The sequence below is a fragment of the Mytilus galloprovincialis genome, chromosome 3, assembly GCF_965363235.1.
Source record: "Mytilus galloprovincialis chromosome 3, xbMytGall1.hap1.1, whole genome shotgun sequence".
Taxonomy (NCBI): Eukaryota; Metazoa; Mollusca; class Bivalvia; order Mytilida; family Mytilidae; genus Mytilus; species Mytilus galloprovincialis.
In genome coordinates, this window is record NC_134840.1 from 12357646 (window position 1) to 12374314 (window position 16669).

The 16669-nt window shown below is 32.1% G+C and overlaps 1 protein-coding gene across 1 annotated transcript in view; it reads left to right on the forward strand.

Moving 5' to 3' along the window:
* The window catches only part of LOC143067200 (dynein axonemal heavy chain 2-like), a 101029-nt gene that overhangs the window by 21175 nt on the left and 63185 nt on the right, over positions 1 to 16669 (forward strand). The window contains exons 13-25 of the mRNA XM_076240295.1: positions 214 to 348; positions 6159 to 6238; positions 6591 to 6737; positions 7726 to 8017; positions 8456 to 8560; positions 9273 to 9443; positions 9893 to 10021; positions 10533 to 10744; positions 13677 to 13877; positions 14314 to 14470; positions 15037 to 15126; positions 15411 to 15659; positions 16485 to 16646. Of these exons, the coding sequence (XP_076096410.1) occupies positions 214 to 348; positions 6159 to 6238; positions 6591 to 6737; positions 7726 to 8017; positions 8456 to 8560; positions 9273 to 9443; positions 9893 to 10021; positions 10533 to 10744; positions 13677 to 13877; positions 14314 to 14470; positions 15037 to 15126; positions 15411 to 15659; positions 16485 to 16646 (2130 nt within the window). The remainder of the gene's footprint in view (positions 1 to 213; positions 349 to 6158; positions 6239 to 6590; positions 6738 to 7725; positions 8018 to 8455; positions 8561 to 9272; positions 9444 to 9892; positions 10022 to 10532; positions 10745 to 13676; positions 13878 to 14313; positions 14471 to 15036; positions 15127 to 15410; positions 15660 to 16484; positions 16647 to 16669) is intronic.

Sequence of the window (16669 nt, forward strand, 5' to 3'; positions counted from 1 at the left end):
GATTTCAAGGAAAATACATTTGTTGGTATATTTTTTTTCTATTCCAAAATGACTCCCATTGTCAAAAAACTACTGGTTGTTTACCAATTACAAATTTACAAATATTTTCTTGATTTCATATTTTGATAAAAGAAAATTAGACATAGGTTTTCTTTCATCTGCCAACATTTATTGAGGCTAAGTTCATTTTATACATCTTTTATTTATAAACAGTTACTATCAAAGTCCCATTTCCTGCCCTTTACTGGGACTGGAGAAGAGGTTAGAGGTGCCTTTATACAGTTGAATCAGGCTCTAGATGAGTACATGAGGAAAACATTTCATGAATGGACCTTATGTGTTGTTAAAGTAAGTACTTTTGTTTGATTTTTTTTTAAGGTAAGATAAAAATCAGTAGCCCTTTTCACAAAAAATCTTAAGATATATTTTACTCTTAAGAGTAATCTTAAGATTTTTAGGTTTTTCACAAAAAATCTTAAGTAAATCTTAAGAGTAAAAACTATCGTAACTTTAAGAGTGCTATTACCCACTCTTAAGTATATATTTTACACTTAAGAAAAATCTTAAGAGAAATATAAGAATTTAAAATGGCTGCTATATATTTCTTTTTAATATTATAAACAGATCGAAGAGCTTTAAGAAGAGATCACGTTTTTCGGGACGGGACTGACGACCTTGATTTGTTAAATAATGGCCATTCAATTGCACGTTATCATTTTCCGAGGCAGTCTATTTGGATGATTTAGAGGCTAAGTAGCAACATTCCAGCAGCACCTGCATACGGGGTATATATCTCCCAATTGATACGCTATTCCCGTGCTTGCGTTTCCTATCATGATTTTCTTGATAGAGGGTTACTGCTCACAAGGAAGCTATTAAACCAAGAGTTCCAAATGGTGAAGTTGAAATCATCCCTTCGTAAATTTTACGGATGCCATCACGAGTTGGTTGACCGTTATGGAATAACCGTTTCACAAATGATATCGGATATGTTCCTTACGTCGTAACTACAATCCCCTTCCCTTTCATGAATGTGATCTACCGAATTAAGACTATTTACCGACTTTGTAATCACATAAGCAACACGACGGGTGCCACATGTGGAGCAGGATCTGCTTACCCTTCCGGAGCACCTGAGATCACCCCTAGTTTTTGATGGGGTTCGTGTTGTTTATTCTTTAGTTTTCTATGTTGTGTCATGTGTACTATTGTTTTTCTGTTTGTCTTTTTCATTTTTAGCCATGGCGTTGTCAGTTTGTTTTAGATTTATGAGTTTGACTGTCCCTTTGGTATCTTTCTTCCCTCTTTTAGAGATGCCATTAAAAGAACTCCCAACAAATCAAATGCAATCCTTTCCCATATTCAAGATGTATAACAAGACTAACAACACAAATCAAACTTATCTTCCGTCTAGTAGTTAAATGTGCAAATTTGGTGTTCTCTATCACGTCCGCTATGGAGTGAAACATTGCAAATTATGTTACGCCAATCCCGAACACTTACACACAAGCAAGACTAAAGGTTGTACATATATTAAGAACGTTTAAGATCAATAAACCTATTTTCCAAAGCCTTAAATTTGTCAGTCTGATTATTGTACACACAGTTTCAGAAATGGTCACATTTGGGATGAGATATGAGGGTACTCAGAAAAAGGGGGAATTGTCCGATGACCTGTTTTTCAAACTACCTTTATTCAATCCATTTCAACTGCACATCTGCGTACAAATGATTTCATATTCGGGTTTTATTAATTAGAACAACAACAGTGCATGCTTATCCAATTTAGAAATGTAGTAGTTGCTTTCAAAGCTGGGCATATAATTTATTATTACAAATTTAATTCAATGTTACTGTTTCAGTCATGTTTAAAAAGGTAATACATTGCTTCTTAAATGTTTGTTTACAATTAAAAGACATGATGGGTTTCATGAAAACACTTGGTATTCTGCATATCTGACATTAATTTCCATATTCAACTTATACAAGGTACATTATATATGTACGTCCCATATCCTTGCTAAGAGCTGCAGAATAACTTCTCAAAAATAGGGTCAGACATATTGATAACGAGTGAAAATCACAATAATAATCGACAACATTAAAAAAAAAAACAGATAGAAAACCTATAACCATTAACTAATAAATCTTGGAATGTTTTCATCTAAAATTTAACAAAGCCTCCACTGACTAAAGTGTCTTCTTTTCAATAAATATTATTATAGAACGAAATATATATATAATACTATTCATAATAGGAACAGATTAAAGAAAAAGGCAAAAGATACAAACAGGTCAATTAAGCTCATAGGTTGAAAACAAAACAATAATATTATACTATGACGAGTAATAAAAAAACCCACACAGGTCTCCACTTACCCCAACATAAAAAAAACTTAAAAACTAATCAGCAACACCCCTCTCCCCCCCCAAATAAAAACTAGGGTGATCTCAGGTGCTCGTTTTTAAGCAATGATGGCTTTCATTATACTGCATGCATTGAAGACCTATTGGTGACCTTCTGCTGTTGTCTGTTCTATGGTCGAGTTGTTGTCTCTTTCACACATTCCCTATTTCCATTCTCAATTTAATTTTTTAGTATGTATGGTTGTTTTATCAAAATTCACGCTAAATCAACACAATTTTTTTTTTAAATATATGGATTTTGTCCAGTGTCCCATCATGATACATGATTATTAACGGCGCATATATATATATATATATGATTCATTCGTTTAAATCAATGTTTCCATTCACTTTAGCTCTCGCAATTCCCAGTGATGAGTACACTACTTGCAATATCCCGTGTACAAATTGTTAATCACATACAGTCATACAGATGTTTAATCCGTCCAAGCATATATATCCCAAGTTGACAAAATCTTTGAAAAATCTTGCAAGTTGCAGTGCTTTATTTCTGCGACAGTTATGTTCTGAATAGGCAGTGGCTATTTTGCCGGCTCCAGCAAAACAGCCTGTTTGGCGCTATTTTGCCGGCTCCAGCAAAATAGTGATTTACATAGAGTTTTGATATTTTGCCGGTCTTAATTAAGATTTTAATAGAAGTATAGACATTAAGAATGAAAAAAAATAGAAACATACAGGGAATCTCTATACCAAAATGTCTAAAAATTATCTAAATTGCTATTCTTTACTTTTAGAATAAGTAGTCTCTAAAAATGTGTATTTTTTAAATATCTAAAAAGAATTTAGCATAAACATTAAAATTGATACTACATGTAGTACTTTTTTCTTTGATAGGAAGACTATTATAGTAACACCCAACAACTTCAAACTGCTTGACGAGCGTTACAAAACCAGTGCCTTGCTTTTTTGTGATTTTCTTTTGAGTCTAGCACCAGAAAGGTGCTACCGCTGCAGACATGAACTAAACACAAAACTTGTTTCTTTTGCGTCTGCATCACTTTTGCAGACTAAAACTCATAATTCACTTGCCCTAAAAATATATAAAGCAACAGAAAAAAATAACTCTAAATCCTATTGATATTAAAATGTATTTAAAACCATTCAAGAGAGAATCAACGATATAGCCGCCCAGAAGCAAGAGACTGACACTAATCAAACTAAACAAATTAAACTTTTTTAATATACTATATAAACCTGGTAGAAGACCCTCGTATGTTGATCAATGCAAATCCAAATGTGATAGATCGACATTATGTAGATTACGGTTAAGTGCTCATACTTTATCTATTGAAAGAGGTCGATATCTAAAAATACCAAAGCAGAGTAGGGTATGTCTTTGCTGCAACAATGGAGACATTGAAGATGAACTACACTTTCTTTTAAAATGTTCATCCTATAACTATATGAGAGATAACCTCATCAAAAAATTAAATAATAATCTATTGAACAACAAATTCCCTTCTTTATAATATACTTGAGTTCTGTAATAATGTATATGCTTCTCTTTTATTTTTATATATTTCTCTCATAATTATCCACTGTCACTTCTTTATTGTATATGTTCCGGACCATATGAGTATTTGGACCATACGTGTATGGTCAGACCATATGAGTATTATACTCGTTTGGTTATTAAATGGCCGGACCATATGAGTATTTCGACCATATAGGTATTATTTTTTTTCAAATATGCAATAAAAAAGTTCAATAATACAATAAACTGTATTTTTAAAAAAATGATGGGTACGTATAAAAAATGTATTAATTTTACAATTCACAGGCTACAGAAACATTAAATATAGATGTTGATCTTAGTATTTATTCTTGCATGTATGCTTAAAATGACATTTACTTCCACAAGGTACCATAGCTTTCTTGCATTTGCACGGTTTGTTTGTTCACGAACAACGAACATTTTCCGATACACCTTTTACTGTTTTACTTGCGAGTGACAAGCTAACACATTTATAATATTGTTTTCCGATTTACTCACTGACACTCATTACATATATAATCGTGCACCGGAATTTGCCGGTGGTGTACTACATATTGATGCAGCGTGTAATACATATTATACGTATTGTTTTCTTTTTCGTAGGTTTTGACAACACTGTAATTTGAGAAAATTGGCAAAGGGGTGACTATAAGTGATAATCGGAAGTCGTCATTGCGCATGTGAAACGAAAGTGAAACAAGGTTGCTATGCAATTGTTTATCTTACGATTAGTCGTAAGTTTTTACTTAAGATAAAAACTTAAGAATACTCTTAAGATAAAAAATAATCTTACGACCGCCTTCGTGAAAATGACTTAAGATTTCTCTTACGATACTCATAAGATTAAATCTTAAGTTTTATCTTAAGATTTTTTGTGAAAAGGGCTACAGCACAGTAATAAAGTCATAGAGGACAAAAGTTAAAAATCATATCAGAAAAAAATGTTTATATGATGCTAAGCTGGTTCATGCATGATAAAACATTGTTTATATACTGCTAAGCTGGAAAGTACATAATGAAACATGTTTATTTGCAGCTTAGCTGGTTCATGCATAATCAAACATTGTTTGTTGGCTGCTGATCTTGTTCATGCATAATGAAACCTTGTTTATTGGCTTCTAAGCTGTTTCATGCATAATGAAACATTGTGTATTGGCTGCTGAGCTGGTTCATGCATAATGAAACATGGTTTATTGGCTGCTAAGCTGGTTCATGCATAATCAAACATTGTTTATTTACTGCTGAGCTGGTTCATGCATAATCAAACATTGTTTATTGGCTGCTGAGCTGGTTCATGCATAATGAAACATTGTTTGTTGGCTGCTGATCTGGTTCATGCATAATGAAACCTTGTTTATTGGCTGCTAAGCTGGTTCATGCATAATGAAACATTGTTTATTGCCTGCTGAGCTGGTTCATGCATTATGAAACATTGTTTATTGGCTGCTAAGATGGTTCATGCATAATGAAATTTTGTTTATTGGCTGCTTAGCTGGTTCATGCATAATGAAATTTTGTTTATTGGCTGCTTAGCTGGTTAGTAAATAATGAAACATTGTTTATTGGCTACTTAGCTGGTTAGTAAATAATGAAACATTGTTTATTGGCTGCTAAACTGGTTAGTTCATAATAAAACATTGTTTGTATGCTTCTCTGGTTTGTACGTAATGAATATTGTTGAAATTCTGTTAAGCTGTTCAGTGCATAATGAAACATTTTGTAGATGCTGCTAAGCTGTCTAGTGTATAATTAATCGTCTTTTATATGCTGATACATTATGAAACATTGTCTGTATGTTAAGCTGGTTAGTGTATGTTGAAACATTTATTATATTGCTTTATTTTCGATATTTTGACTTGATCATATGGGTGAAGCTCAAAGTTTTATTTATGGTATATGGTATGGCATCTTATCATCTAGACCAAGTTTATAGCTTTATATATGGTAAGGCCTCTTGTCATCTAGACCTAGTTCAGAGCTTCATATATGATATAATCTGGATCAAGTTTGACACTTTACTTATGGTAATGTCACTTATCATCTTTGACAAGTTCAAAGCTTTGTATATGGTTAGCCACTCATCACATAGACCAAATTTACAGATTTATATATGGTTTGCCAACTTATGATTTAGACCAAATTCAGAGCTCTATATATTATATTGTATGGTTTGTGTATTGCCATCTAACAGTCTGTGTAATATATATGTATATTAATGAAGAATATAATGTTTTAGGACCCAATGAAGTTACTTGACATTCCGCTGATGTGTAGAAGTACTGAGAGACCTCCAATGTTAGATATCAATTTTGACAAGTAAGTTATTTCATATGTAAATTTAAGAACCAAAAGACACTCAAAAGTTGGATTTCTGTTGTAAGAGAAAGAAATACCTTATTTTAGATAACACATTTGACAGTTAAGAGATCTTCTAAGGTTGGTTCAGTATTGGTACTAAGGGTAATTTTGGATACAATTTTGGTGCTGGAGGAAATCTTAATTTAGATGTCACTTAACGATAAGAGACACACAAAGGGTAAATCAGTTGTGACATATAAGAGACAAGCAATGTTTGGATATCACTATTTTAATTGTTCCTTTATTTAAAGTTCATGTTTTTTCTTCACAAAAAGTAATCAATTCTATATTGTTTTGTATTTAATTTCAGGAGACTAGAGAAGATTTTCCAGGAGGTACATTATTGGGAAAGATTGAATTTTGATATTCCCCACTATGTACGCATAGCTTACAACAGAAGGGAAGATCTCAGAAATTTAAAAGAGCATGTTCTATTGGTTGTCAGAGATTATAACAGGTATGATAAAGTACAATATTAAAAAGATATTCTCAGTTTTCAGAGATTATAACAGGTATGATCCAGATTCAGTATTAAGTAATAATTTCAGAGCTCACATAATCAAGTTGATATATTTTAATGTTCTACAAGGTCTACAATAATGCCTGAATTGTAACTCACATTTCCCCACATTGTCAAAAATAGTAATAATAAATGCATACACAAATTTCTGAAGTTACTGTCATAAAAAATTATTTGATTTTTGTCAAGTTATTTTGAATATTTATTAAAGGGGCACAAGTTGTCAAGTTCATGTTCACAGATTTGACTCAAATTTTCATATTTGATTTATAACAATGTTAAACATTTATCCAAATTATAAAAAGTTTAAGATAAACAATTTACAGGGTATGGGCTCCATAATATGTAGCTTCGTTTCATATGTATATTTTAGTCTATACACCATCTAAATAACTATCGAGTTGACCTCCAAAGACCTCCAATGGTCATACAATCCATATAAACATAAATAGATATTGCACTCGTGCATTAGTATTTTTCTATGTTTGTTTAATTTCACATTAACGATTCAAAATATGTGTTAATCATCGTTTTACTAGTATAAGAATGATTTTTTGTGTGGATCAAACCAATCAATCAAATGATTTACCTTTGTTTCACTTTCATTGTTGATATTCTTTTCCTTTAAATAACTGAACACAGACAGTTCATGTGCTATTCTCCTCTAGCTAAGGTTTTAAATTGAAGTTCACATGAATACTGATTCCATGATGTTGAATTATTCACTTGCAAGAATAATCATCATCAATGTTTCTTATCTTATTTTGACAAAATTGAACCATTCTGGCTGCCAAAAGCAAATGAATATTTCACTTTCATTAATGATTGAAAAAAAATTTCAAGTTTTTTATCTACATCTCGTAGCTAGTGCCCCTCTAGTATACAGGGGATGATGCTGTTATACAAATTATAATCTCTGTTTCAGGATCATAGCAGCATTGTCATATGAAGAAAGAGCCCTGTTTAGAGAGAGAATAAGATTCCTTGATAAAAAGATCCACCCTGGTTTGTCCAAACTGACATGGGTGTCACATGGTATATCTGAATACTTTGTCACTGATTGTCGAAATAATGCCAGCAAAGTACAAGTTATTGTTGATGATTATAAAGGGGCTAACACAGAGATCGCCGATCAGTGTGTGAAAATCAGTGAACTATTATTGATTAAGATTATTCCGAGGAAAGTTTATGAGAAAATGGATTTTGATTCATATCAAGTAAGTTTTAAACTAAGAATATTTAATATATAACAGTTGCAAAGAGTTTTAATGCCCCCACTATTACCGGAGCTATTGGCTAAAACATCCAAATTCAAAACGATAGCTACTAGAAATTGATTGAAATTTTGAACAATATGGACAGTATTGTACACTAACATATATATAGCTATGATAGCCTATTATCCATTGAAGTAATGAACAAGTTGATTATAATTATCCTTTTTTGGGGGAGAACTACTTTGTCATTATAACACTAAGCTGTTTCTGGCTTAAAAGAAGTTGATTCGGTAGAGGGTCTAAACATGTTCACTTAGGTTCTTTAATTTCAGATTAAAAGTTGACAAGGTCTTACTTCCTTTTAAATAATAAAAATAATGAAGTAAGTACCAAAATATTTCATTTTTTTTTATAATTTTCCTTGTTTTTCTATTTCAGACCAAACATAGAGAGATAGTCACAAAAAGATTGACACAAATACATGAGAATATTGTCAGAACTATGAAGAAAACCCATGAAATATTCAGACTGGATGGCAGTGAGGTATATTGTGACATTACTCTAAACCCTCATAATCAAATCTCACATTTATCGAAATCCTCTAGATCCTCCCAAGTCTATTTTCACATATCCCTAGATTGTCATAATCTATTTTTATATATCTATTTCTTCAGAATATATTTTAACATGTCTCTAATTCATAGCAATGATTTAATCAAGGCTGATAGAATTTAAAACTGTTTAGAAAACAACTTTCTCTAAAGTCTAACAGTCAGTACAAGTTCAATTTGGCTAGTTTATGAAGGAAGTTGTGCATATAGACCTATTACATGGTGGCAAAAGGTTGTAACTCTTACTCTAATTGTGTCAATCAAAACCATTATAAAGGCATGTTCAAAATAATGGGAAAGAAAGAATAAAGATTATTTGTTTATGTCAAAAATCATAGGCTAGACAAACACAAAGCAAAAGGACAGAACATATTTTGATTTCTTTTTCTCAAAGCCACAGTTTACATCTCATGGCAAGTTAAAGATGGCCCTATGACCTTTGCCCTGAATGACCCCAGATCTTGCTCTGAATAACCTTCTGATGTCATTTAACAATTCCTAGTTTTGAAATAAAATTGGTTTTATTGGGATGCAAAATTTGGCCAGAACTTAAGTGATTTTAAGTAATGGCATACAAATTGGCATACTAGTTTAAATAAGTGTTTATCCTTTGCATATAATTCTAACCATATGATCTACTTTAGGTGCAGGTGCACTGGCATAAATATACAGAGAAAATGGATAAAATGGTGGAGGAAGCTTTCAGACTAAATGTGAAATGGTCTCTACAGGAATTGTCTAAATCCATAAATGGAGATGGCAAAAATCCACCAAATCCTATGTTTAAAGTTAAAGTCTTGCTGAAGGATAAAAAGGTAAATAATAAGAGAGAATATGGGATAACCTTCCCTATCAGAACTAGTGTCAAGTGTCAGTCTTTTTTTACTTTTATAGTCAATCATCTGATTATTTTCCTTGTAAAAATGGATAAGACCAGGAGAAAATCTCTCTCCTTTCTTTTTCTCCCTATATCTGAATGATTTGGAATTGTTTTTACAAATGCATGATGTTTTGGGATTAAACTATATATCTGAAGAAATTGAGATGAGATGAATATTTGTATTAAACATTTTGCTTTTTTATATGCAGATGGTTTAGTTCTGTTTGCTGAATCATTTGAAGCTCTTCTGTCCCAACTTAATACATTTAGTGAATATTGCATACTTTGGAAACTAATTATGGTAAATTCTAGCCAAACAAAAATGTTAGCCATCCCTATCAGAACTAGGGTAAAGTTACAGTTACAGACCTTGCTACATTTCAGGTTGAGTTGGAGCCATCCCTATCAGAGCTAGCCTATGCTGTCAGCAGTGAATATGGCTACATTACCAGTGCTTTATCACAGATACAGAGACTACCTAGTCTGTTGACACCAAAAGAAAGTGTTAAAGAGGTCATATTTAGATTATTCATACAATATTTCAGAATTGAATTGAATATCTGAACATCTTATGCTAATCAAGAAAAATACAACTTTCGAAGTATTTGCTAAATATTTTTAATAATTTAAAATACAACAACTGCATAATAAATTACCTTACATTTACACTTCATTATCACTGTTTTGTTTAAAACTGAAGTTAGTTTCTTCTTCAAATTCAAGAATTTATAAGACAGATATTTTTTCAGATTATCAAAATACTGAATGAAAATAAAAGGGATAGACTTCATTTTATTTTATTTTATTTAAAGCTGTTTCCTGGTCAATCTTTTTACAAGAGGGACTAAACAATGTATTAATATGTATTCCAAAAACATTAATGTCCATGATTATGACTGCCTGACTTGGTACAAGTATATTGAACTAGGTTTTATGGTGTGCAATATAATTTGTATGGAATTCTCAAATTACAATTTGGGTTTGATAACAACGGGAAAGAAGAGCATTATTTTCTATCTTGTAGCCAATCTATGAAATGATAGCGAGAAGTGAAGAGGCCAGGAAGATTCACAGTGTTATAAATACAGGGATGCAGACTAATGCCACTCACATGCTTAACTATATAAAGACCTGGGACAACTATCGTGAGATCTGGGAGATTGATAAAGGAATGTTTATCCAACGCTATCAGAACCTTGGTCCAGTTGTTTCATCTTTTGACTCTGACATTGCCAGGTTAGATACCGTAGTCTGTTTAGCTGTAAAATATTGAGTCGTTGGTTTGTTAGGATGTTATATTGAAAAATCCATATTATACTGCAAATTCAGAAAATATTGCTAGCATTAAATTTATTATTACAATTTTTGTCGAGCATGCAACTTTTTTTACAGAAAGCTTGACATAGGGATAGTGATCCAGCAGCTGCGGCAGCGATGTTAGCTTACTTCTTAAAAGCTTTATATTTAAGAAGGTGGATGCTTCATACTTTGTATATGGATGCCTCATGTTACGAAGTTTCCGTCAGTCACATGTCCAATGTCCTTGACCTCATTTTCAGTGACTACTTGAAAAAAAAATAAAGATTTTTTTTAACGTTAAATTCTCTCTTATTATAAGTAATGGGATAACTATTTTTGGTATGTGGTTATCTTGCAAGGTCCTCATGCCTGTCAGACAGTTTTCACTTGACCTCGACCTCATTTCATGGATCAGTGAACAAGGTTAAGTTTTGGTGGTCAAGTCCATATCTCAGATACTATAAGCAATAAGTCTATATTTGGTGTATAGAAGGACTGTAAGGTGTAAATTACCAACTGGCAGGTGTCATCTTACCTTGACCTCATTTTCATGGTTCAGTGGTTATAGTTACGTTTTTGTGTTTTGGTCTGTTTTTCTTATACTGTATGCAATAGGTCTGCTATATTTGGAGTATGGAATGATTGAAAGGTGTACATGTCTAGCTGGTAGGTGTCATCTGACCTTGACCTCATTTTTATGGTTCAGTGGTCAAAGTTAAGTTTTTGAGTTTTGGTCTTTTTTTCTAATACTCATTGCAATAGGTCAGCTATATTTGGTGTATGGAAATATTTTATGATCTATTTGTCAGTCGTGCAGGTTTTATTTGATCTTGACCTCATTTTCACGGTCCATTGCTCAGTGTTAAGTTTTTGTGTTTTAGTCTGTTTTTCTTGAACTATAAGCAATAGGTCAACTATATTTGTTGTATGGAAGAATAGTTAGCTGTACATGCCTGCCTGGCATGGTTCATCTGACCTTGATCTCATTTTCATTGTTCATTGGTCAATGTTTAGTTTTCTCTGTTAAGATTATGTGACAGTTGTAAAAAACTTTATCTTTAGGACTATCAACATAATATCAATGATTAGAAAATAAACTGAGACATTTCATGGTGTGCACTCTTGTTGAAGAAAGGACACACATTGGAGATTAATTATTGTGATTTTAGGGAAATCTGCATACAGATATATTGATCAGATACCAGAATACCATTTATTATTGTGATTTCAGGGAAATCTGTATACAGATATATTGATCAGATACCAGAATACCATTTATTATTGTGATTTCAGGGAAATCTGTATACAGATATATTGATCAGATACCAGAATGCCATTTATTATTGTGATTCTAGGGAAAACTGTATACAGATATATTGATCAGATACCAGAATGCCATTTTTATTGTGATTTCAGGGAAATCTGCATGCAGATATATTGATTAGATACCAGAATGCCATTTATTATTGTGATTCTAGGGAAAACTGTATACAGATACATTGATCAGATACCAGAATGCCATTTATTATTTTGATTTCAGGGAAATCTGTATACAGATATATTGATCAGATACCAGAATGCCATTTATTATTTTGATTTCAGGGAAATCTGTATACAGATATATTGATCAGATACCAGAATGCCATTTATTATTGTGATTTCAGGGAAATATGCAGACAGATATATTGATCAGATACCAGAATGCCATTTATTATTTTGATTTCAGGGAAATCTGTATACAGATATATTGATCAGATACCAGAATGCCATTTATTATTGTGATTTCAGGGAAATATGCAGACAGATATATTGATCAGATACCAGAATGCCATTTATTATTGTGATTTCAGGGAAATATGCAGACAGATATATTGATCAGATACCAGAATGCCATTTATTATTGTGATTCTAGGGAAAACTGTATACAGATACATTGATCAGATACCAGAATGCCATTTATTATTTTGATTTCAGGGAAATCTGTATACAGATATATTGATCAGATACCAGAATGCCATTTATTATTGTGATTTCAGGGAAATATGCAGACAGATATATTGATCAGATACCAGAATGCCATTTATTATTTTGATTTCAGGGAAATCTGTATACAGATATATTGATCAGATACCAGAATGCCATTTATTATTGTGATTTCAGGGAAATATGCAGACAGATATATTGATCAGATACCAGAATGCCATTTATTATTTTGATTTCAGGGAAATCTGTATACAGATATATTGATCAGATACCAGAATGCCATTTATTATTGTGATTTTAGGGAAATATGCAGACAGATATATTGATCAGATACCAGAATGCCATTTATTATTGTGATTCTAGGGAAAACTGTATACAGATACATTGATCAGATACCAGAATGCCATTTATTATTTTGATTTCAGGGAAATCTGTATACAGATATATTGATCAGATACCAGAATGCCATTTATTATTGTGATTTCAGGGAAATCTGCATGCAGATATATTGATCAGATACCCGATTTATTATTGCGAAAGTTATGCGCTATGCAGTCACATTATTTACAATAATAAAAACCTCACAAAAATTTCTGAATTTAAAGTATTTTCTATATATTTATGATTGACTTTTTACTTTTTAATCTAGCTACCTTTATATACATCACAAGATACTAGAACAGAAACCTGCAACCCATTAAATGACATTATACACCCTGCTTAGTAAAGTAGTTGTTATTAGTGATAGTTCTGTCTGTCTGCCCAGGCTTTGTACTTTCAAATCTTTTAAGACCAATGGTTGAATATTTTACTTTGCGATGATTGACTGTTAACCTGTTAACTTTGCCATTATAAATCAGCTATCTTTAATCTCTTTTTATTACAGATATGATGAAGTTGCCAATAATGTAGAGGCCCATGAGACCATAGAAATCATACAGTTTATGATGATTGATTGTTCTCCACTGAAGACGGCCATTATGAGCCACTGTCGGGAGTGGCAAACAAAGTTCACACAACTGTTGAAGAAAATGTCCACCACCAGTCTGATGGATCTTCAGGATTATCTAGTGGAAAATGGAGATAGGTAAAAACATTTTTGTAACTCAATTTTTTACTTTCCTGTGAAGTTTAATATGGACTGTTTATTATCTTTTCGTAGTTTTTTCCGGTCATAATGTTGTTTTATGAGTTTTAATAACATTGGAGAGATTTACTATTAAACATACCATGTCTTCCTATTTTTATATTCTTAATAATATTTAAACATGTTTAAGAACTGATGATGTTTCATAACTTTTAAATACATAAGTAGCATATACCTTTAGTATAGGATTAAAAAAAAACATTATATAAAGTGGTTTACATGCATAAACATATGGATTAACCTTCAACAGTTCAGCTCATGAACAAAAGTTTTGAAAGACTACAATTGAAAACTTATGATAACATAAAACCAAAAGGGCCTAAACAGAACAGTTAAACACCTACTATCAACCAATAATTTTAGTATAATTTTACAGAATAAATCAGCTTCCCCAGACATTATCTGAATTAGGTATTAGTTTAAACCTATGGGACAAATTACATAATGAGCTGGAAGCAACAGAGGAAAAGTTTGCACCACTGGCAGAACAATTTCAGATTCTGGAGAAATATCAAGTTACAGTAGAAGAAAAGGTAAAGATAAAAGTAGAATACAATCCTTGTTTTCTGATTCACCCCATGGGTGGGGGGGGGGGGGGGCTTGGGTATAGAAATATGATCATCCCTTGGTTTTCTTCAGACTGGAAGTGAAACCCTCTCAAAGTTGGGCATCTGTTTGGTTGTGCAGGATGTATAAATTCCTAGTCATGTGAGGTCTGAATGGGGAAATTTCATCAGATGACTTATCATGTACCAAATAGTTGCCACTAGACATTAAGTGTTCTTTAGATCTCTTTCATGCAGTGTGAATTTGAAATTTCTATATTTTCCAAAGGAGAAATGTCCAATGATTGTATAACTTTTAATATACATCCTTTTATTAAGGAGCATTATGAAAGTCATTAATGTGTGTGTATTATGGATATTCTAACCAGTATATGAGGTATATTCTGACCTGTGTATAAGAGCTATTAAGAACACCTAATACTGCAAGGTTCTACCAATCATTGGTATATAGGACTTTAGAATTAGGAAAGCAAAATATTATCTGCCATTTCTGTTTCTATGATTAAATTTGTATTGAACACTTTCTGTTACAGTATTTGACCACACAAGAAAAATTAAAAGATGAGTGGTTTATATTCCAAGAGAGTTTGAAAGAGGCTGAAGGCATGCTAAAGAAACATAAGGTATATTTTTGTAGTGAACACATACATTGATTGCTGGAAAATTTATATTATATTTGATTCACCTATATATTGCTTGATATACCTACTTTATTGGGCATACCCATAATGGAATGGATTTGTCAGGTAAATTCATGCAAAAATTGCTATTTCTCTGGTCAGTGCACATTTTTATCCTACACCTACTATATAGACGGCATGTCCTTTTTCTGTCTTTTTTCTGTCTCTCCATCTGTTTGTTTGTCTGTATATGCAAATCCTATAAGAATTATTATATGTATTTTCAGGATATATTTAAAGCAGGATTACTAGCTCAATCTGATGAGTTCAAGAAAAAAGTACATTTCTTGTTAGACAACTTTCAGAAGAATGGACCGTTTACTAGTACTATAGGGACAGGAGAAGCTTTAGAAAGTATCAGTGTAGTACAGGAACAGCTCATGGCCTTTAAGAAAGCTCAACAAGAGATTAGAGATGGGCTCAATATCTTCAAAATAGATCAGCCACCTAATAAAGAAATAGCTTTTATGGAGAAGGTAGGAAAATAAAAATGAACTCACTATATTCAACAGCCTCTAATAAAGAAATGGTTTTTATGGGTTTGAAAATAGAAATGGTCTCATTATATTCATGCTCATAGACTAGCCTCTGAATAAAGAAATAATTTTATGGAGGAAGAATGAAAATAGAAATGGTTTTAATTATATTTAGTTTAGAAGTGAGTAGATGAAACAGATAACAAATGGCCTTGTTATCCTTGGATTAGATGAAACAGATAACAAATGGCCTTGTTATCCTTGGATTAGATGAAACAGATAACAAATGGCCTTGTTATCCTTGGATTAGATGAAACAGATAACAAATGGCCTTGTTATCCTTGGATTAGATGAAACAGATAACAAATGGCCTTGTTATCCTTGGATTAGATAAAACAGATAACAAATGGCCTTGTTATCCTTGGATTAGATGAAACATATAACAAATGGCCTTGTTATCCTTGGATCAGATGAAACACTTTATCATACATACCAACATTGACCAACCTTCCTATAAAAAACCCCACTTTATTAGACAAACCAACATTGACCAACCTTCCTATATAAAAAAAAAAGAAATTGAGAAGGTATATTCACTGAGGCCAACAAACGAGAGTGCATACCATATTGGGAATCATACATCATGTTTTTTTGTCAATAAATGAATCACCCTGTGTATTCGCTGACTTAATTTCCATATACTAATAGTTTTGCAGGGCAGTTTGTATCCTTTCTGAGCTTACTTACATTTATAATTTTTACCAGAGGAATGACAATATATAAGATATAACTGGTTGGTTCAATAATCTGGTTGTTTTATAACAGGATTTACAATATATAGAAGATATCTGGTTGATGAACAAAGAATGGGAGACGTCATGGGCTGAATGGAAAGTTAACAAGTTTGTAGATCTACAGACAGAGACAATGGAAGCTACAGCTATTGCTGATCATAAAAAACTATTGAAGTATAGTAAACTATTAGCAGTAAGTAGTCAAAATAGTTTTCT